Here is a 27,755-nt window from a genome sequence, read left to right as displayed (position 1 = left end):
GACTGAGACATATGACCCAGCCAGAAAGAGGTAAAAAATTGCTGTACGAGATTATAGTTCTACAAAGAAAAATTATTAAAAGGCTGAGGAATTACAAGTCCTTTGAAATACATATCACAGGCCTATATGTGTTTGCAAAACAATCTGGAACTGCGAAATAACTACTGAGACACTTTTAAAGCACTACAGCCTCCAGTGTCCTGCAGAGCAAGGGCCAAGATGGCTTTTGGGCACAACCTCCCCTGGCTGCAGGGTTATATATCGTACAGTCTGAGCTGCTCCTTCATGTCCCCTTCAGACATCTCTCCAAACGTGTCACTTTTTTCCTTCATCAGTCTGAAGATGGCAGCCAGCTGCTCTCTCTGAACCCTGTCGAGAAGAAAAGGAGAAGTAGGAATAGCCAGTCCAGGAGCAAGAACATCACTGTTAAATGAAACACGGAGCCAAAGGCAGGTCACTGTGCAAACCTCACTGGCTGCAGGAAATCTGTCCGTGTGAGATAAGGCAGAGATAGCCTCTGGTTCTCCTTCCTCCCCCTTCCCATCTATCCCATCACCCTGCACGTCTCTCTGCAGCTCCCTAAACGTGGAGATAAACCAGCCTGCTTTAACACTGGCTTTGGAGTTCCTTAGGGCTCATCTATGCTCAAACTTTCAAGATAACGTGACGTGGAATTTTATAAGACCAACATGTGCCAATTTAGCAGACTCCATAACAAACCTGGATTAAGATTCAACAGCCCAGTGTCCTTTCCTTCTGTAATGAGAGGACGTAGATACAGAATAATTCAGGAATAGCTATCAAATTTTAGATGCATATCCTAACTTAAAACTAGAGAGCAGATTACCTCCCAGTGTGGACATGATTTTAATCAGCCACTAAAAGATAAGATCACGGGTAGGAATTTGCTTGGATTCAAGTTTATTTGCCAATGTCCAATGGTGAGATGGAGCCAGGTAGCCAGTCCAGCAGTGAGGTGGTTCTTGTGTAGGCAGAGGCTGACCAGTGGATCACCTAGCTCAGATTTTTAATCCCCAGGCAGTCCCATAGTAGATAATTAACCCCCTTCTCCGTGTAACAGAAGATATCTTGATTTTTCCCTACTCTGAACCAGTTAACCATTGTACATCCCATGAAGATTGGTATCTGTGACAGGATTTATTTGTAGGAGGATTTATACTGCTCATCACTGGGGGGTGGGAAGCACAGGAGTGCCATTTGTTGGCAGGTAGCTCATGAACTGATATAACTGCACAAAATTCCCTTTTGGGGCAAGATGAATGTGCACATGGCTCTGGACAGGGCTGGCTGAGGGATGGAATGTTCCCACTGCCAGACTCCTACCAGATGGGGATCAGGCTGCTCTATTGCCTAGCACATCTCATTCCTAACTCTCCTGTGGGAGATAGGAAGAACTAATGGGGATATGGTGCTTTATGGCTGTGACAGGGCAGATATAGTTCCTGTTACTTCAAGGCTCGTTTTGTCCCTGCATGAGCGTGAGGCCAGAACTCAGTGACAGCTCAGAGCACAGACCTGCCACAATCCCAGCTCCTCTCGCTTGCTCAGCACCTCCCATGGGCTAAAAACACAGAATCTGGCTTTTACTCCCACGTGGTCACCCTGTCAAGAGTCCTCTTTCCTGCCACAACCAGCTTCCCACACAGGACTTTAAACCATTTAATTAATCCATTTAAATGCACGCCACTGGATAACCCGGGGTAGTCTTCCTGCAAGGCCTGTGTGGACAAGCTATCAGCTGTTCCACTAGCAGGAGGGGCAATAATAACTACTGACAGGCAAAACCAGGGCACAATCTTTGCTTGAAAGAAAGGACAGCGTCAACGCACCAGCAGCCACCACTCCACGAACAAGATCAGAAGAAGACAGTCAGGAATGAACAGAGGAACCTTCTACCCATGCTCCTGAGCTCCAGCTCTGCATTTTCCCCTCTCCTGGGCTAAGCCCCAGCAGAAGCAGGAACAGCAGCCTGTCCTCTCAGCCCCACTGAAGCAAACAGGGCAGGAAAAAAGCAGATCCTGACTAAAGCAAGCTCATTTGCCAGTTCTTTTCTATTGCAATTAAAATGCAACGGTCCTGCAGCCAAACAAATCCTGATAATGATGTGGGATCTTTTGTTTATGGAAGCCTGGATTTGTTTGCCTCTTCTGTAATGTTTTGTGCTCACAGGAAGAGCATCCAGCTGCCCTTTCCAGATGAGAGGAAGGGAAGCAGGGTCATGAGTGATCAATATTTTATTTTAGATCACCACTGGGCACCAGAGGGCACGTTGCCAGTCTGGTGTGGAGAAATTCAATACACAGCTTGGCCTCCTCTGTCTGCAGTGCATCCCAGCTGGGAGTGCTCACACAGGTCTGCATCCCTCACTCGGTATTTCACAGACATCAGCACTGCTGAAACCTCTCCAAAGGCCCATTTCTGTGTCTCCAAAATCAGGATCACAGACAATATTCCCTCTCTTTTTTTGAAGCACAACATCAATGTATTTTGGCTCTCCTCTCAACTTTAAGTATCATGACTGTGCATTTGGAGAACAGAAAAAAGAGCTGTTACGGCTGTTACTGCTCTGCACTATACAATCTACTACAAAGGGAAAGCAAAACAAAGATAAAGAGAGAAAAGAGCCTGGGAAGGAAGAGTAAGTCACCACAAACATGAAACTGTCTTTGAAGAGGAGCTTCTTCCTATCAGAGGCGACCTTGCAAAACAACCTTGTTGTGATCCAGCTTGGTTTGGTTTTTGAGTATTTTTTTGGATGAGTTCAGATCAAACATACCCCATTCACAAATAAAATCATTCTCTCTTCTCATAAATGCTGTCCTTAAAACTATTTGGATTCAGGAGGTCAAACGGGATTTTACTTGTTGTTAACAAAATAGATTAATTAAGTATTTTTGAAGCAGCCTAATTCTTCTTCATAGGCAATTACATTTGCATACTTAGCTCCCTTAGGCTCTTTTTAGTCATTTCAGTCCAAGACTTTTACAGTTAGCTGGAGGTTTGGGGCAGTGAGCCATAGGTATGTTAGAGATCTGGGGTTTAGAAACTGCTAAGCACCCATGTCCACAGCAGCTGAAATCCTGGGCAGAGCTCTGCATTGGGAATGTTGTTAATTGCTCTGCAGCCAAACAAGACCACGAATGCAATACTGCATTGCTTCAGCAGAAAAAGGGGAATATCCCTGATTTTCCCTCTCATCATTTATGGAAATGTAGTCATTTATGGGATAAACGTAATAGTAGGGCAGAGTATACTTCTAACCTAAAATCCAGATTTTCAACACAAATCTCTTGAGGAAGAAGTTACAAGCTGCTGGAGGTAGGGAGGACAAGCACAAACCAAATAAACTATTCAAAGGTTTATTGGACCAAACAAAGGCAATTTTTACAGATTCAAGCCACTAGAATTACAGTCCTTTGTATAAGAGCCACCGTCAGATACAAAACAAACAAAACCAAACAAAAGTAAAAAATAACCAGACAGACATTTGAGTTGAAGAAAGAGTTTGACTTGCTGCCATTAGCAAAAATCTGGACTTAACTACCAACTTTGCTGGATGTACATATTGCCATGTAACTTAAACACAACGGATATAAGGCATTCTTTGCATAGTTGGGTGCTTGGGACACAGTCAGCCAGCCAGTACCGAGGAGAGACAGCGGCTGTACCAGCAGGATGTTGAAGCAGAGGGTCCAGATGTGCCTAAATTCATATGCAAACCACTGAACACGCTTGCAGTTGTCGGCTGGGAGGGGGCAGCCCAGCCTCTTCTAAAGCTGAAGCCTCCTGCTGCTCTTTAAACAAGCCCATTTAGGAAGAGTTTGCCAACCCCAGGCGCTGGAAAGGACAACTGTGTACAAGGTTTCAAGTATTGTCTGCACAGGAATTCAAAGGGGGAAAAAAAAACAGCCTGTTGGGTTCCTGATATGTTTGCAGTGTTAGCCAAGAGGCAGTGACAGAGAAGCTTTGGAGGACACATCCCCACCCAGCCTGGTGTTTCTACAACATCACTAAAGGACTTGGACTCTCTTCTCTCTCTCAAAAACCAGCTGGCTTTGATTTAAAACAGAGTATGTGCCCAGCCAAATTCATCTGCTCTGTGTGACAGAGCTGAGGGGCAACGCTGAGCTCTGGCTCCCATGGACCAGCAAGAGAGGAGGGCACTGGAACAGCAAGCAGGCAGAGGAATGGGGAGTGTGCCTCTCCCGGGACCTCCACTATCTCATCTTGAGCCAGAGGGAACCCCTGATGCCATAGCTGTCTCCTTGGGTCTCTCCTCTTGGGAAGTGGAGTAGGGAAAAGTGAGGATGCAGAAAATAACAGCAGCCAAAGTGTAGTCTCTCCACCGCAAGCAGAACAGCTAAACTATCAAACTTCATCACTTCTTGAGTATCCTGTGTACCTACAGAATCAGCTCTCTGCTAAAATAACTACAGAAGCAAGATTTGGGTCAGCTCAGCCATCATCTGCCATGCCTCACATGGACCCCACTTTGTCCCTCCACCCTTCAGAGTAAAGCAGCTTTGTACAACACTGGCAATCACAGGCAGTTACCAGCCCCCAGCAATACAGAGGAGTTTGACCCCAGGACAAAACAACTTGAGATTCTGGTACAAGGTCCCAGCTGGTCTGAGAGCAGAGCTATGGTTTGCCCACCCCAGGAAAGGAACAACATGGATTTCATGGCCTAATATATGCAGCAAACACAACTAATTGACTTGTTGCATATTTAGTGTTCACTTTGGGTTTTGTTTGGGGGAGAGGGAGGAAGGCTCTTCCCAATCCCCCAAACATAACTCAGGTCACTGCTTGGGCCCAGCCCTAGTCCGTGGAGCCACACAATAGGATATCCTCAAACTTGACAGGAGTTTTTGAAGAACTCAACTTCAGACCAAGATGGGATCCCAAGTTTTGAGGGTTTATGGATTTCTCTTATGGGTGTGTTTGGTTGGTTTTGGTATTTCTCTCAAGCCTTTAATGATGCCAAGGGATGCCTTTAGGAGGAGGCTAGGGACAACTTCATATAGTCTTCAGGTCTGCAAAGAGAAACAGGGAGAGAAATCATTTCAGTCATTTCACTCCTCAGGTTGGTTCATTACTATTCACATAAACGAGCAGGGAGAGCCCTCGGTGTATGTGTTGGGGGGAAGGCAAGGCAGCTTCCCCCTCAGGGCAGGACAAGCTGCTGTTTGCAAACCTCATGCCTCTAAGAAGGACTTTGCTTCATCAACTGCAGCAGGATAGTCAAAACCCAATCGGAAGTGCAAATCCTCTTGTCTGGCACCAAGCTAAGTTACAACCCTTCTGAGTTACTAATAAGAACTGGAGAAGCCAAACTAATGAACGCCAGGGGTTACTGCCTCACTGTCCTGTGCAGAGCCTCCTGGGGCTGCTGGTGCCCTTGACCAGCCCAGATTCCTCTTCCCACCTGTAGCCAGATGAGCCAGGAACAAGTGCTGATTTCACAGGGCGGTGTGCCTGAACTGCTCCACCTTTCTCAATCTTTCTACAGATGAGTCTGTTCAAGGGAAGGAGGTAAAATCCCCGGACTCCCTGCAGGTCACTTCCTTTTGATGGGAAGCCCTCTCAGTGTCCCAGGGAAGGAGGGTGAGATGTGTTTCATGTATGGGGACATCCAGGTACTCCCTCCATGTAGCAGAGCCAGGGTCTAAAAAATGTGGTCCTTTGTTCTCAGCTGGAATCTTCCAGACACTCTGCCCTTACTGCCCCAGCATCTCTCATGCTGGGTGAACCCTCCACATCAGGAAACAGCTGGCACAAGGCTGGACAGCTGCCCATGGACACAGAGACCTGCACTGGGGTAGAGGGAAGCTACAACACACCTCACCTACCCTACAAACGCATTCAGACACACCCCAGCCTCATTCCTCCTGGATCCAACAGGGTTCGTGGTCCATAACACCTGAGCCACGTTTGGAAGCCCCCTACTCCAGCCAGCCACGGCATGAGGGTGAGGAACAGCATCTCTTGCTCCTCTGCAAAATCCTGCCTTCTCCAGCAGCCTTCTGAGCGCGGCCGGTGAGCCGGATCCCGGATGGGAGATCATCACGTGGCACCGGGGTTACTGGAGCGACGTTGCCGAGGCTCAGTGGCCGTCTCGTTAGGACAAAGGAAGGAAGTTTTCCGGAGTGGATAATCACTCTGCGGGATTCGCGGCGCTGAGGAGCGGATCATCCCGCTCAAGTCACGCAAGCATAATCAGATTTCACGTGTCAGGGCATAAGCTCGTTGCCATGGGGGCCCAGGAGGGGAGGTCCCCTCCAGAGTGCCACAGGTGGAGCAGGGAGGGATGGGGGACATCAGAGAGGGTGGATGAGTCCCTCACAGGGATACTCATCTCCACAGGGCCAGGGTGACAGCTGGGGTGAGAAGATCTCAAAACCAGTATGACCCTAACGGAGGATGTACATCAGAGCCAGGAATTTCCATCTGCACAACAGGGATACTCCTTCCTGGTCCTGGAGAAAGCTGTGAGGGGAACTGGACTAAAGAGCATTAGGCAGTCCTTCTCTGGGACACTGGGGCCATATAACCTCCCAGGCTGAGAAGCTCTGGCATTTCAGCCACGGAATCTAAAAATGTTAATTAGCTTGGGATGGAGGCCCAGAGATTTGAGCCACTGCTCATCCTTGGCTCTTCCCTCCTTTCCATTCTCCTTGGATCAGCATGCTTGCCCCCAGCAGCTCATCAATCAAACCAGGTTAGGGTCATCTTTTGCCAGAAGCTGTATCCTTTCTTCAGATAAAGATTATCCAGGTATCTGTGTTCTTGCCCAAGCCAATGGCCAAGTCACTGAATCACGTGGTTTGTCAGCTGGACATGACTCTGTGCAAGGAAAAGCTGGAGGAGCCTAGACAAAAAGCAGGGTCTGAAATATGAGGGCAGACAAAAGCAGGTCCTGGAATATGAGGGCAGCTCAGGGACTGAAGGTCTCAAAGAAGCATGGAAACTGCATGTCATACACCTCAGGAGCATTCCTGCTCACCCACAGCACTGACACAAGGCTTCTTGCTTTTGAGAGAAGACAGCAACTCAGCTCTGCAAAACAGGGGTTACTGGTGGCATTCCCATGTGCATCTATCTCTCATGTGTGCAAAAATCCACAGCAGGTCAGGAAATCTGTAGCCCATTCATAAACTTCAGCTTTCCAAAGGAGTCCTGACTCACTCTAAGGAGAGCCCTACTGTAACCATGTCTGGTAATTGCTTGTGCCCTTTTAAGGAATAGTTTCATTCAAAAAGATTATTTTCAGAAGCACGGAGCATTCCCAGCTCCTTTCCCTGGCTCAGGACCTTGTCAGGACCATCAGTCCTTTGCTCTGAAATCCTGTCAAGGAAGGTGAACGGCAACCAGGCTCCAGAGTCTTCTCACTCCAACCTAGGATTAACCCTTGAGGATGAAGAGCAGGGAATAAAAGCCCTTAGTGCTGGGCAGTCCTGGCAATGGGTGGTTGAGATCTCTCCAAGAAGTTCCATCCCATCTCACTGCTGGGCATGGTCCCATCACCACTGTCCCCTATTTTTTACCATGGGGGCAGCCACCATCTCATTTCTGGTGGTGACTATAACCCAGTCTTGAGGTATTGCAGGAAGAATATGGAATGACACACTAAATCTAAGCTTTCCTAGTGGCCCCAAAAGTGTGAGCCAGTTGCTTCAGCCATTCAGCAAAACAGAGAGAGGACTTAAATGCAGAACAGGGAGACAGTGCTTAGAAAAGAGAGAAGGGATTGAGTGAGAGGTACCAAAAGGAGCTTCATCAACACAAATCTGAAATTCCTCCACTGGGACAGAGAAGCTGAAAGGTGCTCTGGGCTTTGGGAAATACCTGCTGTGCCTCGAGGCTGCCAGAACCAGTGTGACCAGGGAGCACAAGTCTCACTGGCTTTAGGACAGGGGCTGGTGAGGAGCCAGTGGCACTGGGGGCTGTATCACCCCCAGCAGACCTTGCCCACAACTGTTTTGAGGCAGAAGCTTCCCACATTGCCCAGCCAGAGCAGCAACAGCTGAAAAGGCCAGAGCACAGCCAGGGAGGTGGCTTGGGCTCCTGACCAGCTCATCCATCACTCGTGTGCCCATTCCCTTGCAACACTCCTGACCACCCCAGCCAGCACCACAGCAGTGGGAAAAGCCATGGACAGGCTGGGCTGTGCTTTCCTCCATCACTCCATGTTTGTTCTCCAGCTCACTGAACACCAGTTTGCTCCCAGCCTGGCAAGCTGCCCCAATTCCCTGCATCCCTGGGTCTGTCCCAGCTGCAGGGGAGACCAGGACAGGCAGAGCAGAGCTCCCAGGGAGTTAGCAGGCAGAGAACAGCCAGCTGCCCATGTTGCACAAGGTTAAGCAGAAGCAGATGAAGACAAGTCATGAGCGCTGGGTGAGGGAGACACGGAGAAGCAGCCACAAGCCAGGACAATTCAGGACCTGAGCCAAAAAAAAAACCAGGAGCTTAAGCAGAGTTGCTGTCAGAACTAAAATCTCATGCCAAGGCAGGGTCAGAGACTCACACCCTGCAAAGGCTACGGGGGAGTTTGCAAGGGTTTCCTCTCTGGGATGGGAGAGGAGGAGATGGGAAGGGGCTTCCTGGCCTCCCCTTCCCTGGCTTTCTGAGGGAGGCATCCTGAGTTACTCTGTTTTTAAAGCTTTTGGGGATTCATGACTCAGTCATGACTATAAATAGGGCCAGGGCTCCAGTCCACTGACATCTCATAGATCAGAGGACATTTTCCCCAGGGTTGTAGAGGCAGGGAACAGCACCAGGCCACCAGCAGACTTCCTCCTCATCCAAGTGAACTTGGGCACCTACAGAGTGAGCATGAGGAGGAGCTCAGCAGGGATCCCCAAACATACAGTGCCCTTTACTCCAAGAGGCAGGTGGGAAGCAAACACACCTCATGCCCTGGGTGTTTGGCAGCTGAAAGCAACCTTGCCCATGGCTGGTGCCATCCCCGTGGCTGGTGGCTGCAGTAAAGCAGTGGCCACCCTGCCCTGCAGAGTGCCATGGCCCTGGGCCCTGCACCCCTTGCTGCTCCTCCTCCTCCCTCAGCCCAGGACGACTATCGTGCTGCAGAAGATGAGAAGCAAACAAATAATAACCCTCACCCCCCAAAAAAGCCCCAACTTACCAGCTTCCCTCATCCAAAAGAAGCACCATGCTGGACAGGACAGGACAGGACAGGACAGGACAGCAAAGCACTGGGTGGGGGGAAGGTTAGCAAAAGAGAGGGAGGAGAAAGAGGCCCAGTTCCCAAGCTGTACGGAGAGGGGAGCGAGCAGGCAGGCCAGGGTTATGTGATGGCAATGCAGGGGGTGGACAGGGACAGATGCCAATGGACAGCTCTCCCAAAATGCAACCTCCCCTGGCCCTGTCCACCCACCTATTTTTGGAGGGCTACTAGTGGAGATGTTTGAAATAGGTCAAGGTCTGTCAACACAGTCATTAAACCTCTGCAGCTGCTTCCTGCCCTTGTGTGCTCCAGGGTTGTCATCACCAACATTGTTTCATTCAAAGTTCAAACTTCAGCACAGTTGTCCCTCAAGCCACAGCTGCATCCCACTTTCATTCAGGATGCCTTGTAGAGCAGGGAAAGGTCTCTCCTCTCTGACATTCCCTAGAACCAGGGTCTACCCTGCCTTGCTGGGTCCAAGCCCAGTTTTTTTTCAGTGTCCCATAACCAAGAGGCACTCTGAACCCAGCTGGGGAGCAGGCAGGTTTCCATTGCTTAATTACCACTAAGAAAAGGGCTGAGCTTGTTATTTACAGCATCCAATTCCCCTTGCATGAATTCCAATTTGCAGTTGAGCCCTAGGCTTAAACCCAGTCTGTATTCAGTGTCACCTCGGCCCATCTGTGGTTGGCCAGGAAGTGAGAGGAGAGGATTGAGAGGCAGGAGGAGAGTTTGCTCCTTGAATGGGTCACCTGGATGTGGGAACTGAGTCCATTACCCAGGGAAACTGGGCAGCTATCCCCATCTTCCCTGCACTCTTCCAGAGGCTGGCAGTGGTCTGGGGGATCTCCTGCTCCATCCAGGAGTGCCCTGCAAAGAGCAGTTTGGTGCCATTCATCAGACCCTGTTCAATGGGTCTGCCATGGGGCAGCTTCTGGCTCTTCACCCCCACCTCCTCCTCAATCCCAGAGAGAGGACAGAGAGGAAAGACCTTTCTAGAGCCTGTCAGATGGGATCTGCTCTCTTTTCTCCCACCAACACTCCTAGCCAAGAATGACAAGGAGAGAGCACAGACAGCTCAACCCCTTGACAGCATTGAGGCCAACCAAGGCTTGGCTGGGACCTGCTTTGCCTCATGGAAAGAGAGAACTGAAAGCAGAGACCCAAGGGGGCCATTTCTCCCATTGTTTTCTCTTTTATAAGGAGTGGAGCCTTGCTGCAGCTGTCAACACTTAGCAGAGTCCAGACCATACTAATTTCTAACAGCAAAAATCCCCACTAACCTCTTTCAAGCTTAAGGGAGGTTTGAAGAACATCTGGCAGAGACCACTCCAAGCCATCCATGACAGCTGGGCCCTGCAGGCACACTGGGGAGTTCTTCCTCTCTCCTCCACAGGAGCTGCCCAGCCAGCACAGCATCACCTCTCAGGCAGCCTGGTTGTGTCTCACACTCACACACCTCAGCCCTGTCTGAGCAGGGGCAGCAGCACCACCAGGACTCACATTTCCTGAGCTCCAGCTTTGCACCGTGGCAGCTACAGCTGGCAACAGATGGCCAAAAGCCTCAGGTGCAGAAGGCAAGGATTTGGGAATAAGCTGTGCTGGCTGGAGCAAAGGCTGCATCCTTCCCCTGTACTCTTCCCCTTCCTGCCCAGACTGTTTTTCTCCCCCAGGGGGGCAAAGGCTACGTGCTTCTGTTCCAGGAGGACTGGTGACCCACCAGGTGTGATCAAGCACAGCCACCACCCCAGCAGAAGAATTTGTCAAAAGGATTTACTGTCCTCCTCCCCCAGTGAGCACTCTAATTTTTAAGGCTGAAGTCACCAAAAGCAGGAAGCTGCATCACTCAGTGAAGGTCACATTCCTTCCCCTTTTAGTCCAGATTTAGCACCAGTTGAAAGCCACAAGACTTAAGTGAATTGTAGGCAGGACAACCACAGCTTCTGCGGGGATGCAGGTTAAAACAGAGGTGTTTTTTTTTCTTAAATAACCAAATCTATTGCATGCCTGTACTCTCCTGTCTGAAGTCCTACAGCTCCTCCTGGAACAGGCAAGGAATATTTTCAATGGCATCTCCAAGATTAAGGAGTCCCAAAATTCAAGCTTGTGAACTACACAACAAGCAGCCTCTGAGGACCCACTTGCATTTTTGAGATGTTTCTTACATCTGCTGCTTCACATGGGAACCTGTTGGTCCACAGGAAAGCTGGAGGAGTGACAGGGCTAAAAGTGAACACTAAACCTGTCTCAGTTTTAATAACAAACATTAGGACTAACCACCCAGTCTGCAGCAGCCCAAATCGGTACAAAGAAGTGGCTGTGGGATGTCCAGCTTCAGAAGAGGTGAGCATCCAAATGTGAGAGCCCCCATTTGCCCTGGAGTGCTCATGGAAAGTGAGATGGAGGCAGAGGGGAGTGGACTCATTAATCTCTTATGAGGAGGGAAGGGGAGGGAGGTGTGGAGGGAGGTGGGACAGGCAACCAACTGCGGCTCAAAACAACCCCTCCCCTGGAAAACAACCCAAAAGCAAAATAACCCAAGACACGAGCGGGTGTTATCAGTGCTACCACTACCTCTAAGCAGCAGCATGTCCTTACCAAAAAGATTTGCAAGAATGTTTGTGGCCGAGGACCTAAGGTACTTGCTACAGAGATGTGAGATCAGAGGTCAGCTCAATCCTGCAACATAAAGGTGGCAAACCCGGGTCACAGCAGGTCAGCAGCACGGTCAGGGCTCATGGAGAGGGGGAGAGGGATGGAAGGGCAAGGAGAAGGATGCAGGACAAGGCTGAGCTGCTGTGCTCAGCTCGCCCAGCTTACCTGGCAGCAGCCCTGCCCCCTTGCACCACCTGCGAGGCCTGCAATGAAAAGCTGCTGATGCCGCAGTGAAGATTTGAGGGGGGGAAAAGTAAGCCAGCAACAAAGCAAGACAAAAAAAAAAATTCACCAAGCTGCCTTAAAGAAATGAACAACACAAATACGGAAGAGAAGAAAATAAAGGAGCAGTAGGAAAAACACGTCTGCCAGTGGCCCTCAGTGGGGAAGGCTGCTCAGAGCCTCCAAGGGACACGGAGCCCACCGGTTCTAGGTGCACTGTCCTGCCCTGGGACTGCTCCACACAGACAAGAGCAGCGGTGCCTGAGCAGTGCCATGTGCCCAGACAGGTCCATCACCCCCTGGAGCCTGTTCTACAGTCCTGAGTACAAAACCCCCATCCCACTGCTGTCCTTAGGCAATGTCCCCTCAGTGTCCCCAGGTGACAACAAGGGCATTTTTTTGCCGCACAGGAACCAGCCCAAGGCCCTGCAGGACTCCTGGCCCTGAAAACCTGAGCAGCGCTGACCTGGTTGGATGGAGCCAGGTTTGGTTGCTCACCTGGTTTGGATGGAGCTACTGGTGCAAAGGGTTTGAATTTGCCAGCTGCAGGTAGATTTTTGCACTGGTGTTTAGCAGGATCCTGAGAAGCAAATCCCATCTAGCCCCATGGGTGTCCCTGACATTCACTTGGCTCATCCCCCCACCACCCTCCCCAGGTGAAAAATACAGTGACACTCACAGCCCTGCTCAGCAGTTTACAGGGTGGGGGCTTCAGGCACAACAGACACATGGAAAAGCAGAAAGCAATCATTTTTTCCTGATGCCACCAATGCAGAATCCATGCCAGAGGAAACCAGAGCTCATTTCTGTTGCTGACCCCAGAGCAGGGCAGGTCTCTGGATTTACTCTGCCTACCACAGTGCCCCTCACACAGATAAACCTCAGCCAACCCATCTGGTGGCATCACAAAGATGCTGCCCAAGATCCTCGAGGCAAGGTTTGCCAGCAGGATTTGCCTGAGCTGGGGGTGAACTGTGATCCCCCCCATCCCTGCCTTCCTTGCTGTGCTCAAGTTTCTGCTTGGTTCTTTACACCAGGCCAGCTGTGGTGGTACTTAGACCACAATTTGACAGGCAAGGGGTGACAAACGCCCCTAAATCACTCTCTGCAAACCTCTGGCTGTGGGTCCCACAGCCCTTGGGACAGCAGTGGAGAGAACACCATCTCCCAGGCTTGTTGAACCACCATGGGGAAATCAGTTCCTTGGAGCTCACCCTCAGGGAGGGGGTATGAGCTGCAGATACCTGTAAGGGAGCAGCCTGCCACAGAGCCCTCAGCTGTGGGGTTATTCCTTCTATAGGCTGGGGAATCTCGAGCCAGAAGTGACAGGACAGGTTTCACCTTTCTTCATGCAGGGCTCAGGGGGATACTTCAGCAAAAAGTGCAAGATGGACAATTCTCCATCTCTACCAGGCCCACTACTTGGTAAATCCCCACCACATCCAGCTGAAGAGACAGCCCTGGGAATGGACACTTGTAGTGTCAGCCCCACCTCAGTGAGCTCTAGAACCTTGTGCTCCCTCACTTTGCCCCAGTGTGTCTGAGCTATGCCCATGCCATCCACAGGGCCAAGGGAGGGGAAGTAACCAAAGATCAGGTCCTCAGGAGAAACCTATCAGCACAGAACTAATGGGATCAGGGCAAATAAACCAGCTGCATCAGCTGGAAAATTTGGTCTAACATCCAGAGGAGCTCCAAAGGTATTTAGGGTCACAGTGCCTCCACCTCCTCAATCAGTGTGACTTTGTTTGTTCTCATATCTTCCTGGGTGGGAGAGGTCTGGAACTCCAGAGCAGTGAGACTCTGAGGGCAGTGTGGGGAGAGAGAGGTCTGAGCACACCCAGCTTGCTCCAAGGGCACGTCAGCCAGGTGGGCTTGGGCAAGAAGAAAAAAGAAGCTCAACTTACCTTTGTTCTTCCTCTAGTTCTTCTTTGGACATCATTGACTTGTACTGGTTTCCCCTTAGCTTTCCAGGACTGTATTTAAAAGAAAACTTCTCATCTGCAGCTGGAGAGGGGAGACAAAAAAAGAGCAAGAAATCGGTGAACCAGAGACCTCCCAAGAGTCACAACCCACAGCAGTGGGGTTGTTCCTTTGGGTGCTTTCTGACATCTGCTCCTGCACCCCAAATGCTCTGGCCACCCCAGCACACTTCCTGAGTCAGCTCCAATCTGCAGAAAGGTGGGCACTGTCAGGGAGGCAGTGTGGATCCCAGAGCAGAGCCGAGGTGCTGCTGGCCAGAGGATGGCAGGAGCTCGGCCACAGCCAGCACTGCAAACAGCGAGGACTGCTGTGAGCGAGCAGCCTGCTGGAAGCAGATCCAAGGAAATCCTACAGCCCAGGAACCATATGCCATTGTTCTCCCTGGATTCAAAGCCTTGCAGGCCCATCTTGGCTTATCAAGACATGCTAATCCTGCCCTGATTAACTCGCAGCATTTTCCGCTTCTCCTCTCCAGACTTGCATTCCTCCTCCCTCCCTCTCCTCATCCAGGGGCCCTTTCCCCAGCTGGGGGCTCATGGATGGTGCCACAAGCAGAGCTGTCCCAGCTTTCCTGCAGCCCTTGACAAAGCTTGTGAAAAGAAGTTGCCACATGGCAAATCCCAGGGCTGCAAACAGCACCGAGCCAAGGCAGCCCCAGGAGCACCAACACAGCCAGGTACAAATCCCTCTGTCGCCAGCCCTGAGGAGGAAGCCAAGATCTTCTTCTCCTGGGTGCTCTCCCACCCAGCTCTCCAGCCTCAGCCCCGTGCTAATTAGAGCACCAAAGCTCAGACTCTGAGCCAAAGCCGATCCTTTTCCAATCGGATTTTGTTCGAGCACTATTTGCTTTTAAAAACCTCTCCCGTGCTTTATCTTCCTCCAGATAGGAGAAAACAACAGGAGGGGAGGTCAATCCAAGAGGGGGCCCAGGAGGAGCTGCTGCAGTGGATATATGTTATCCGTGGGCTGCTTATCTGAGAGCCTTTATCTCCCAAGGACCGCAGGACTTGGCTGCTTCATGTCCAACCACCCAGCACTGCAGTTTCCACATTCCCAGCAACATCTGCTGCTTCCCCCGACCCTCAGAGCCCTGGGGATGCTTCCCAGGGGTGCACAAAAGGACGCGTGGCCCTGAAAGATTGCACATTATCTCCAAACCAGTATACAGGATGACATCAACAGGACCCCTAAAGGGGTGAAACTCCCCTGGCAGGAGAGAAAACCTCAACTTGTACATAACACATGGATCCTCTGCTCCCAGCAGCACAGGAAGCCCCTTCCCATACTCTCCACTGCAATTGTGGCCATATTCATGATTGTCTCTTCTCCTCCAGCTGCCCAAATGAAAAACCCCTCACAGCCCCTCCCCTGCCTTCCTCACACGCAGGATTCAGCACCAGCTTCCTCTATTTTCCAGTCAATACTGCCCTTAAGGATTTTTCTCCTTGTGTCCAATACCTTGATTTTGGGATTTCTCCAACCCCAAGCTCGTGCCCACATTCAGCTGCTGCCAGACCTTGGGGACCTCCTTGTAAAAGGTAAGTCAGAGCCTGGTATTGTAGGTGGGGAAATCAGAGATCTCAGAAATAAGGAGTGCAGGGCTTCACTGGAGTTAACCACAATAACTTTTACCAATTTCCATGCCAAAACTGTAATTTACTAATAAAATTTGGTGAGTTGTTGTTAAAAAGAGCCAAAAAAAAAAAAAAAAAAAAAAACAACAAAAAACCTAAGCCACTTAAATCTATTTTCTAGAAGAACCCCTTCAAATATTCTCTCCCAAATTTGCCCTAAACCAGGACACCATGCCTGGAGTAACAGGAGTGGGATGGGAATTTCCCAGAGACCTCCCCCCTGCTAATGCCCACATTTCCTCACTTCTTTACATCTCCAGGTTCCTGATCTTGGGGAGCTTCCCTGGGAAGTCCTGGTGGATTACTGCTCAATTACTGATCTGGAGTGTTTCTCTAATCCCCAAATGCCATTGGGGCTCCCAGGGGATGCAGACCCTTTATCCAGCTTTGTCAAAAATATCTGCACACAAGCAGCCCAAGGCTCTGATGTGCAGCCCCAAACATTCAGCTTGGCCATATTCCACTTCCCCCAGTGGGAAACCCTCCCCATGGGCAAACAAACAAACAAACCTGGCTAGCTGGAAACAAGCAGTAATGCTGCAGCTTATCAGCACTTTGGGTGACCATAAAAGTGCATGGAAAGAAAATTCAGCTGGCTGCTGCTTTGGGAGATATTAGGAGAAAGGAAAAAAAAAAAAAGAGGGTGTAACATCCTGTTCCTTATGCTGGTGCAGAGCAGGAGCTGTTCATTACCTTTGTAAAGCTTGACTGATTTCAAGGACAATTAAGATTGTTTCCCTCACGTGTTTTTTCTGCCAAATCAAGTGAGATTTAGGATTTAGACTGGCCCAAAAAGAGCAGTTTAGTTGCCACTTCCCCAGCAAATAATAAGGGAGAAGGGAGGCAAGTCCCCATCTCCCTGCCCACATGGTGTGATTAAAAAAAGGAGACAGTGTGTGGCTTTGCAAACCTCTGGCTGGTTTTTGAGCTCAGGAACTTTCTCTGCAGATCGAAAAACAAACTTCAGGAAACAGAAAAGGGGAGGCTGGGTTTTCATGTAGACAGGGAAAACACTACAGGAATAGGAGGTGACCTACTTACTGAGAGCCTCCATGAGTTCATATTAAAGAAAACATTTGTCTTTCATCTCTCTGCCCTTGCCTTGCCAGTGCTGTGACCCTGAGCTGGCAGGGTGAGAGCAGCCCTAGGAGAGCACCTCTCTCCTGAATATGCTTGCTCTGGCATGATGCACACGTTATCCCTGCCAGCTCCCTGCCCAAAGTGGAGGGAAGGCTGCTCTGGTGGTTTTGGTCACAGGGCAGCATCCCAGGCTGGTGACAGATGCCTGCACGATCCCCACATGCCCCAGGGGAATCTTTGCTCGCAGGTTGAGTGGGGCCAGGACACACAGGAGACAGTGAAGGAGGGAGCAGGGCTGGTCTCAGGGCACTGCTGGTGTTCCCAGCTGTCTCCTCATCAGCCCGGGCCATCGCTTTGCCCAGCCCCCTTAAAAAATGCTTCAGAAACAGTGGGAATAATTCAGGAGAGGAGCCAGGGGCTGCCTGCAGGAGGTGCTTAGGGAGGACACAGTGCTAGCCAGGTCCCACAGCCAGGGGACATCACCTTCCCCCATCCCATTCCTAACGATGCCCCGCGGTGCCAGGGCAGCCCTGAAACAGCTGGACCCACAGAAGCAGACCCTGGCAGAGCAGCGTTGCTGAGCATCCATTTGGCAGGATACACCCATCAACCCTCAAAGCAGACCTCCCACAGCCCCCCACGGTGACATCCCCAGCCACCAGTGCTGCGAAAAAGCCCAGCAGGGTGGAATGAGTGTATTTTGGGAACCCTGTCTCCAAAGGAGCTTCCCCCGCCTTGCAGGAATGGCACCAGGATTAAAATTCGATTCTCTGTGGCATTAGGCATAATCCTCCTGAGCTGGGGGATTGCCACACAGCACCTTCAAAGAGCCAGGCAGAAAGTGGGGCAGGGAAGGGGGAACACCCCAAGGCCTCCTGCTGCCCCAGCTGTCCCCAGCCACCCCAAGCCAGGACTCCTGGGGACATCCCAGCACCTCCAGGGCTGCTCAGGAGAGCAGAGTCCCTGTCAGACAGACATTCAGGCACCATCTGTTTCATTTTCTTAGGACTGCAGCAGTTGTCACACCAGTTAGTCAATTAATCATTTTCCAATCAACTAATTGGCTAATCAGTTAAACATGGCCCTGACTAAAGCCCCTGGAGATTGTCCTGGATGCAGCAAGGAGCTTTTGGAGCAGCTGCATCACAAAGCTACCCCATGGCAAACAGCCCAAGGGCATCGGGGGAAGGGGTAGGAATTTCCTGGAGGAAGGAGACCATCCCCAAGCACTCAGGGCTCCAGACCCATCCATAATCTCCCTGCAGAGTTCTGGCTTGCTTGGCACTCACCATCCTCATCCTCCGGCTCTCTCACCACCAGCTTCTCGTTTTCTGAGTCCACCTCTTCCTCCTGGAGGAGTGAAAAACAGAACAGCCATGAGGAGAAGGTGCTGTGCTGAATAACCCACGTTTGGTTGTGGCAGGGCTGGGATGCAGAGCCTGGAGCTCCAGTGACAGGGCTGCACACCCCTTCCCTGCTTCCTCCAAGGAAGAGGACAAAAGGATGCTCGCTAATGAGTGAGGTTCATTAGTCTGCTTTCCTCTCACTAGTCAGTTGCAGTGATCTGGCCCACCCAAAGGCTGTGAAATGCAAGTACCTCCCCATAATCAAAGAGATATTAAGGTTTTTAAGAAGAGCCTTGTGCTTGAGCACCTTCCTCCCAGCTGCACCCTGCCACCCCTGCTGCCCAGGGACAGGCAGGGGACTGAGCCAAGAGCCAGAGGGACTTCTGTGTGCCCCCAGGCCAGGCTTGGCAGGCTGTCCTGGCAGTAGGAAAAGGCAGATCCCCAGCCAAAGCCACCTTGCAGCCACGGGCCGAGGAGCTGCTCTGAAGCACAGGGACATTCACCAGTCAGGCCCAGGGGTCGAAGGCAGCACTGGGGGGTTGTGCTGGGACCCCTCCAGGAGCCATCCACTGCTGGTGTCTGGAGCACAGGTGAGAGCCGCAACAGCACATTTTGGGTTTTTTTTAAGGTAAAGCAATTTTGGAAGTCTTGGGGTTCCCTTCTACAAGATACAACAAACTTCATAAAGCCGAGATTCCTTGTCCTGTGCAGAAACTCCAAGCAGGGAGACGGGGGAGCACCCCAGCTCTGGAGATACGACAAGGACACATGGCAGAGCCCCTGCAAGAGAGATTTCCTCCTGCACAGCCCTGTGCTCCAGCTGCAAACCCCTGTGAGCCGAGCCATGGGGTCAGCAGCACCCCGGGATGTCTCCTGCAGCCTCCTGGCCCCGTGCACCCCATGGGATGGCAAAAGGGGAAAGCACCTGCAGAGGGGGGAGCAGCATGGGGGGAGGCTGCCAGGACCCTCATTATCAAGGGACACAAAAGCTGGGGTGAAGGAGACCCAAGGAGAGTGACACTGACCCAAGAAGGACCACGCACAGTCAAGTGCCAGCTGTGCAGTGCAGAGCTTTGCAGGAGCTGCTGGAGCACAGCCCCGGCCCAGAACTGGGTTCATTTGTCATGGGGGAGGAATGTGCATTATTCACAGCCACTTGGCTTCCTCTGGCCACTCTGTTCCCCAGAAGGAGATGCCACTGGGACCCCTGCCCGCTGCAGCCACGGCTATTTTGGGCCACGCTTCCAAACATGGGCACTTCCCGCTGGACACCCGGGCTTCCCCTGAGGATGGCTGGGGAGGCACCCAAAGGAGTGGCCTCAGGGAGGGCACAGGGAGGGGACACAGCTCTGGTGACTGGGCCACAAGCCCAGGGCAGCAGTTCCCCATCACATCCATCTCTCCCTGTGAGCTGGGACATCCCCTGGGAGACCCAGCTCTCAGGAGCAGACACAAGGAGGGAGATTTCAGCCTCTTCCTTGCCTGGGCATTAGGAGCTCAGCATTAAACAATGAGAGCAAGCAGGAAATTTGGGTGGCAAACCTCCAAGGAAAAAAAATAGATCTGCACCAACACAGAGGAAGAGACACTTGACAGGAGTAGAGAGGGGACAGGCAGGGATGCCAGGCTGGCAGGCCACAGCGTGCCGGGGCCATCTGGGTTCGTGGCAGCCAGGAGCTCCCTACACACACATTTCTGCTTGGATGGCTTGGAGGCAGATGCCAGCACCTCCCTTCCCCCCACGCTGTAGCCCCAGACTCCACATCCCCATCCCTCTGCCCTCCTGGGGCTGCTCCCTCCCTCCCACAGCCATCGTGGTCCAGCTGCCTCAGAGGGCCCCACCTCACTGACCCCCATCCCCGGGGCACCACAAACCTGGCCCTGGAACACCATTCCTTTCTGCCTTAAATGGGCTGAGGCATTAAGAGGCCACCCAACCTCGCCAGGGGAGAACAGCAGGCAAGCTCTGCCCCCCTGCCCACGGGCACTGCCACCCTGGGACAATGCCCCACCCCTGCAGGGACGCTGGCACACTGTGCGCCGTGCCACCCTGCCCAGGCTGGCTCTCCCTCCCACACACCTCTGCATGGCTGGAAAGTGCTTCGTGGCCACTTGTGTCCTCTGCTTGTCCTCTGTGCCCGAGGCTGGGTCCAGGCGAGGCACCCAATGGTGGGATCTGGAAAAGGGCAAAAGCTTTGAGCACAAACACCCCCGAGCCCTCCCTGTGCTCAACCAACCAGCCCTGGCAGCTTCAGCACACGTGGACAAATCCCGAAGGTGGCCAACAGCCCACCTTGCCCCATGCCTGTGCCGTGTGCCGAGCCACGAATGGCTGCTGGAGTGAGGAGCCCCAGAGACCTCCAGTGCCCGCCCTGCAGGCAGGGTTTGGAGCTCACCAGCTGCTCCCCGTGGCAGCCCCAGCCCGAGGGATGGGACCAGTGCAGGGAGCCGTCAGCGAGGGGGGCTGGCTCTGCCAGTGCCAGGCTGGGCTGCCCGTGCGCCCTGGCGGGGCTCAGGCAGCTGCCCGGGATGCTGATGCAGCAGAAGGGAGAGGACATGCTCGGTTTGTCAATGCTCTGCCAGCTGCCTTCTCCATCACAGGCAAACACCCCCTGGAAACCTCCCCATCCCATCCTGCAGTGCTGGGGCTGGGGCTTCCCGGCCTGCTCAGCCCCACAGCAGCTGTGGATGCTTTCCCTGACAGCCAGCTTTCCCTGGCCAAAACCTCCACAGATGAAGGTTTCCCTCCTGTGCCTGCAGGGCTGTGGAGGAGGATATGCGTGGGCAGGGAGCAGGGACAGCGTCCCTTGACCTTGCAGTGGAATACCAGCATCGGGCCGGGAGCAGCTCTGGGCTGGCTGGAAATGCCAGCAGGGACAAAGCCCCACCTCGAGCCTGGCTGTGCCCACAGCCCCTGTGAGCCAGAGAGGGGAGAGAGCCCTCTGTGCCTGGAGCAGCCCCGCGTTTCGGAGCTCTGAGCCCTGCCCTGGCCAGTGGTGCTGCTGTCCTGGCATCCTGCAGGGATGGGGGAAGGCGTTGGGACAACACTGGGAGACTTGGACACCACAGAGGACATCAGGGCACCTCAGGTGCTGCTCTTCTGTAGGAAGCACAGCCCAGGGAGAATGCAGGGAGAGTTTTAAGCAGATGGGAGTGAGTAAGGAACAACTGGAGAAGAAAGGACCTGAGTGCTCTGTCCAAGAGCCCACAAATCAGCATCTCTCCAGCGCATGCCGGCCACGAAAACCTCCCCGCAGGAATAAAAAAAAAAAAAAAAAAAAAAAAAAAAAAAAAAAAAGGCGAGAAGCAGCACTGCAGGGAGCCGTGCACGTCATTATCCGGGAGCATCTGGAGGAGACTTGACACGGGCCGCCCCGAGCAGCTGCTGCGGCAAACAAAGATCTCATTGCCGAGCCAGGGGACGCGTCGTTGGGCGGCAGCTGCCTGGCCCCGGGGCCACGCAGGGCTGGGAACGCTCCCTGCCCTCTCCTGCCTGCGGGCAGCACGGGGCCAGCCCAGCCGCAGCACATCCCGTGCCCCGCTACCTCTGAATCGTACCTGGGCACAGCTCGCCCGGGGCTCCGGAAAGCCCAGTGTTAAAACCCAGCAAGTCATCCGCCTTAAAGAACAAGGCAGCGATCCATCTGCCCCGGCGGCTCCCGGCTGCAGAGCCAAGCATTTCTTGGATGATCACAAACGTGCTGCTGCCCTTTAGCTCCATGGCCACGAGCGAGACACCCGCGCGTGAAGCTGACTCTGGCAGCAGAGTCTGGAGCAAAGCAGAGCGAGGACAAGGCTTCAGGGACATTCTGGACACAGCCAGCACTGACCATGGACAACCCTGAGTCTCCTGGGGGAGGATGGCTCAGGTAGAGGAGCGTGGCATCGTGACCCCAAAATGCCCCCTCAAGGCTCTGCCAGCACTGAACCCTCTCCCAGCCTACAGGAGATGGGAGCCAGGCTTCCCACTGCAGCATCAGCTGGTTTTCAGCTCATTTCTGGCCATTTCCTCCCCACTTCCTCCATCACCGCTGCAAACCCTTCTGAGCAACGGGCTTCTTTCTCAGAAAGGACAAGAGGGGACTTTGGGGGTGGTGTGTCCCTCACCCTTTCTCCAGGGACAGCCCTGGCTGTTATGGGCAGGCTGGGGACAAATAAGTGCCCCTGCTTCAGCCTCCAGCTTCAGGAAAAGGGAAGATCCCAGGCCGCAAAGCCAGAGGAGAAAATTATCTTGGATTAAACTCCTGGGCCCTGTGTGTTGCCATTTATGGCTGCACTTTCTGCTCCAAGCCTGATGCAAGACATTGCAAGAGGGAAAGAAAGCAGACAGGAGAGAGCCAGCCAGAAAGAGAAAAACCAGGAGAAAAGGGGAAGGAAGAAACCTTTAAAAAAAGACTAAATAATAATAACAATGTTGGGCAGAGTTTAGCAGAGCAAAGCAGCTGCTGTGTCAGCAGCTCCCCTTCACCCACCACTGGGGCTCTCCATCCTCCCGCTGGCCAGAGGAGCAGCTGCAGGTCAAGAGCAGTTTTCCAGCCCTGGTGATGGTCCTGCCAGCTCTGGGGTGTCTGGAGAGGATGTCCCTCATGTGGAGATGGCATTTTGCAGGTCTGAGCCCACCAAAGCATGGGAGCATCTGCTCCTGCCACTTCCCCTGTCACTGCTATGGGCAAGGACAAGCCACGGAGTGAGCAGAGCATTTCTGAAGCTCTGGGACCATCCAGCCCTTAGTGAGGATCAGGCAGGGCCAGGGCTGCTGAGGAGAACTCTGTGTCCCACAGCAGGGTGAGGAGCCCAGCTCAGCAGCACCCATCTCTGCAGGCACCATCACATCCAGCCAGCTCATTCCCTTTTTGCTACAGCAAACACCACACACCAGGACGTCCCTTGCTGCCCAGGTGAGCTGCATGGCATCCTTGGTCGGCCCTCACCTGGCAGCCCTTCACACAGGTGGGCACTTCAGGAGGCAAAGAGTCCTCGTGGGCTGTGCTCCAGCAGTGCCCTGGCTCTGGCACAGCTCCAGGGCTTTACGCAGCCCACAGCTCCCAGGGCAGCAGCCCAACCTCCTCATCCCGTGTAGGGAACACAGCGCAGACCCCAGTGCCACCCTGCCCCTCACCACGTCCCAGCTCAGCCCCGTGGGGGGATTCAGGGCGGGCATGACACGGTCACAGGCTCCTGGGGTGTGACACACATCCTGTCTCACTTCCCAGTTTCCAGCCACTACAAGAGATGATGCATTTGTCCCTGGCACAGGCTGCTCTGGGTGAGAGCTGGGCACAGCTGAGCAGTCAGGGATCTGGGTGGGGAGCCCTGCATTCCCTGGCAGTGCTGCTGCCAGGGCTGTGATGGGGGGTAGCACATCACCACATCCCTCTCCAGTGCCCTGGGGAACACTGGAGCTCCTGTCCCAGCCTGCTGGCAGTGCAGACACAGCCTGAACAGCTGCCAATTACAGCCAGACTTAATTAGACACCCTCTCCCCTGCAGCACAGGGAGGGCAGGCAGGAGGCATTAGAGGGGGAAATGATGAGTTTTTAAATGTAAAGAGGGCTCCCGGTGGGAGCTGGGTGGTTTGTGCTGCCCGGTGTGTCCAGAGGCACTGGGAGCCCCCAGGGAGGCACAGCCTGGGGTGGGAGGAATGGGAAAATGCACCAGGAGCTTGGCAGAAGAGACAGATGAAGCCTTTGTGCCTCTGCTGTCCAGGTGACAGCCCCCGGCTGCCCTGCTCAGGCAGGGTTTGTGTGTCCCCTCTCTCCACTGTCACCCACTTGCCCCTGCTCTGTTTGAAGCCCTCAGCTGCAATTAACCCTTGGCAAACCAGCCAGGCTGCCGTGCCCTGGCACTGCCCACTCACCCTCCCCATCTCCAGAACATTTTGGCCAGGATGGCATCCCAGAGGTGACTGTGGTCCAACACTGAAAACCCTGCCCAGTCCCTGCCACCTGTCACTTCCAGGACAGAATGGCTCATTAGAGTTGAAGTTTCTGACCGTTTCTCACAAGAACCACGCTCCACAGCCCCAGCGTTGCTGCTGTTCCCACCCAGTTCCCACCCAGCAGCTTTTCATTACGGGATTGCTTTGACAGCACTGCCTCATCCATTAACGAGCTGGGGATGGGGATGAGAACAGACAACGACAGACTAATTAAGTTTTTTTTTTCAGTGATGGGAGCCAGCAGAGACAAGGGGAAACACTACCAGCAGTTAAGGGAAACAAGGACTCCTGGGCTCCTTTCCCTGCTCTGCCACTGGTTCATTTTGTAGCCCTGAGCATGATGCTGCAATGAACTGGTCACTGCAGAGAGGGGCAGGGAGCCTTCAATTTTAGCGATTTTATCAGCCTGGCAGGAGATGGAAACAAGAGGGAGGCTGAGACTCGCAGCTGCCCCAGCAGATCCCAGTTTGCACAGGCAGGGAGCAGGGAAGGAGGAGGCAGCGGGATGCACGGCTCCAGCCCGTCATTAACACACCGAGGCTGCTGTCCCTGGGCGGGTTCATCCATCAGCATTTTGGTCGAGTGGTTAATGGCTGCGAGCAATGCGAGCCAGCCTGGCACAGTGCGTGCTGAGCAAACAAGGGGGAAAGAAAATAAGGAAAGAAAATAAATAAGAAAAGAAAATAAATAAGGAAAGAAAGCTCTCTGAGTGGCGAGCACAGCCCTCTGCCTGCTGATGTACTGAGAAGCCCTGAGCCTGCAGGAGCCAGCAGCCGGACAGGGTCTGCCAGCCTCGTCTGCTGAGTCACATCAGGGGACCGCAGCCCTCGGCCGAGCCAAGACAGGCTGGAAAGGGAACGATTCCATCAGCAGCCGCCTGCAAAGCACTCCCTACTCTGCCCAGGGCCCGTCCCATCCCTGCCTGTAACATCTTCTGGGCTTGGGTCTGAGTGGTGCTGGAGGAGGGGAAGGATGAAGCAACTTAGAGGATGTTCATTGGGAGCAAAACCAGAATCCAGGGAGATTCTGCAGAGCTGTGGATGGTCTCTCCCACTCTGCCCACAGCATCAACCCTTGGATCAGCTGACTGGGCACTGCCACACGTGTGTGGTGCCTGCTGGAAGTGCACGTAGTCCCTCATAGTCCCTCGGCCAGCTGTGCCACCCGGCCCCAGGGCCGGCCAGCCCGGCCAGGCAGCGCTGGCAGCTGCAGGACCATGCGCGGGCCACGGCTCCCAAACACTCACTCAGCAGCGAGAAACGTCGCTCCCCCTCCCACTGCTCCCCACCACCACCCAGGTCACACATGCCTGGTCCTGACCTTCCCAAGGGGATGCTGCTCAGGCCCAGGGTGACTTGTTCTGCCTTGCTGACAGAGTGAGGGAGCAATTTCCCAGGAGGAAAAGCTGGCCGGAGCCCTTTGCTGCTCCTTTGATGTAAGAGGGGCTGAGGGCAGTGAGGAGCCCACAGGGCACAGCCAGGCTTCTGAAGGACACAGAACTCCCCATTTCTTGAACTAAGAACTCATTCCAGGCACACAAAACCCTGTTACTGCACCTGTGTTGAGTGGGGATAAAGGAGCTGAGCCCTTCTCTGAAGACAATAAGCATTGCAGCAGTGCCTGTTCAAAAAAATCAGGGCTGAAGAGCAGCCAGAGAGGAGGAAAACATTCCCAAGACATGAGCTAGCAGCAGAGGAGCTGCAGGCTCTGGCAGCCCTGGATCCATCTGTCCCAGTGGGTGCTGCACCTGACCAGAGGGCAGCTCCAGACAAGTGGCCAACTTTGGTGCTGAGCTGGCCCAGCCAGGACCCAGCTGGCTAATGGTGGCCCAGGAGCTCTCCAGAGATCCTGATACTCACAGGCACTGATAAATCACACAACAGAGAAATAGATGTGGTTTCCAGGATGCTGTGTCAAGGCATGGGACTGCTCGAGAGCTGTATCCATGGGCAAGGGGAGAGGCAGAGCTCCGAGGCTCAAAAACCACCAAGGGAGGTGCGAGGAGCACAGGGAGGCAGAGCCACATCCCAGCCCGAGAGCAGGTCACCCGTGGGTGTTGCAGAGCATCACAGCACAGAGCAGGGTGTGCAAGCCCCCGGGACCTGCCCAAGGCTAGCCGGTGAGTCAGTAGAGATGCTTTCCAAGGCGAGGGCTGACTACGCACTGCCCGGCAGCCTGGAAACAGTTGCTGAGGATTACAAATGCTGCTAATAATAGCCAGGAGGCGACTGGGCCCCAGCCCTGTGCCCCGGCCCAAACACGCTGCCGGCACACGGCGACGCTCCCGCATTCCCGAGCCACCCCAGTACTCCCTTCCCGGCCTTTGGACAACGGGCCACATGGGAGAAAGCCACCAAGGCAGGAAGTTCAGGAGCCTCAGGTTGTCACCGAGTCCCATCCAGGCTGGGCAGAGCAGAACAAGATCTTCCCATGGACACTGGGTCGCTCTTTTATTTTTAAACAAGATCCGGTGGAGGAGGAGGATTTACCGGGCGTTTATAGGCATCACTGCCGCCCCCAGCCCCCCCAGTTCAGCCAGGGGTCAGAGCTTGGGGCCAGCATCCAGCTGGGGCTGGGAAAGAGTGGGGCGGTCCCTTCCCTGGGGCAGGCAGGGACAGCGCAAGGAAGCCGCGCTGGCACGGGGACAGTTTCTGTAACCCACAGAAAAGGGATGCGGACGGCAAGAATAAACACAAGCACATACCCCAGCACCTGGATAAGCTCATGGGGAAAGGAAAAGACTCCCAGGGGTTAGATGTGCACACAGGAGAGGCTCACACTGATACACACTTCTCTTCCCTTAAATCTTCACTTTCTTGATTATTTTTAAGAGCATTCCTTAGGGGACGGGAGAGGGAAGGAGCCAGAAACATCCCCCCAAACTGCTGCCTCCTCCGGGGACAACGGGCTTGTTTCCACCCGAAGACAAAAACACGGGGTTTGCCGGGACCTCTCTTATTTTAGGGGAAAACCCTAAAACCCTCCCCGCCACCCGCGGAGACGGAGGGATGGAGAAGTGACACCACGGGGGGATTGGGGGACCCCGGCTGTGGGGACCTCGGGGAGCCGGCCTTACCTTGCTCTCCGCATCCTCCCGGTGCCCGGGCTGCCGGGGCTCCTCGGACGGCTGCCGGGGCTCCTCGGACGGCTGCCGGGGCTCCGCGGGCGGCTGCCGGGGCTCCGCGGGCGGCTGCCGGGGCTCCTCGGACGGCTGCCGGGGCTCTGCGGGCGGCTGTCTGGGGATGCTCTCGGCCGCCGCGGGGCTGGGCTCGGCCGCGGGGCCCGGCTCCGCCGCCGCCTCCCGCTGCTCTGCGACCGCTTCCTTCCCCTCGTTGCCCACTCCGACCTCTTCCACCGGCACCCGGCTCCCCTCGTCCTCCGGCCCCTTGGTCGTGGCCGGTGCCGCTGCCGCCTCTTCTCCCCCGGGGCCGCCCTCCCGAGCCGGCTCCGCCGCGGGCTCCCGGGGCCGCTCCGCCGCCCGCTCGCCGCCGCCTCCCCGCAGCCTCAGGAAGACGGAGGCGAGGACGAGGGCCAGCAGGGTGAAGAGCAGCGGGACGGCCAGGTACAGGTCCACGGCCAGGTCCATCCTGCCCTGCCGCCGGAGCCCGCCCGACCCGACTGCGCGGCCGCGGGGGGTGCGCGGGCAGCGCTCGGCCGGCGGCGGGGCTGGGCCGGCTCTCGGCCGGCTT

General features: G+C 54.0%; 1 protein-coding gene across 4 annotated transcripts; it reads right to left on the bottom strand.

Annotated features, from left to right (window-relative positions):
• Nucleotides 1–51: 51 nt before the first annotated feature.
• MXRA7 (matrix remodeling associated 7) lies at nt 52–27,755 on the bottom strand. Of its 4 annotated transcripts, XM_053960023.1 has the most exons (7): nt 27,143–27,755; nt 20,209–20,304; nt 18,072–18,132; nt 13,993–14,092; nt 12,029–12,079; nt 11,807–11,887; nt 3,365–5,057 (listed from the first exon to the last, which is right to left on the bottom strand). In XM_053960023.1, exons 1-6 carry the CDS (start codon nt 27,650–27,652, stop codon nt 11,854–11,856), a joined length of 852 nt encoding a protein of 283 aa, XP_053815998.1. In that variant the 5' UTR covers nt 27,653–27,755; the 3' UTR covers nt 3,365–5,057; nt 11,807–11,853. The 4 variants fall into 4 exon arrangements, with proteins under 4 accessions (XP_053815997.1, XP_053815998.1, XP_053816000.1 ...); XM_053960024.1 differs by lacking the exon at nt 3,365–5,057 and having other exon boundaries at nt 12,029–12,066; XM_053960022.1 differs by lacking the exons at nt 3,365–5,057; nt 11,807–11,887; nt 12,029–12,079 and adding an exon at nt 52–369.

The sequence above is a fragment of the Vidua chalybeata genome, chromosome 19 (genome assembly GCF_026979565.1).
Source record: "Vidua chalybeata isolate OUT-0048 chromosome 19, bVidCha1 merged haplotype, whole genome shotgun sequence".
In the NCBI taxonomy this organism is placed as follows: domain Eukaryota; kingdom Metazoa; phylum Chordata; class Aves; order Passeriformes; family Viduidae; genus Vidua; species Vidua chalybeata.
The sequence above is the reverse complement of the archived record's forward strand: the minus strand, read 5'-3'. Positions and strand labels throughout refer to the sequence as shown.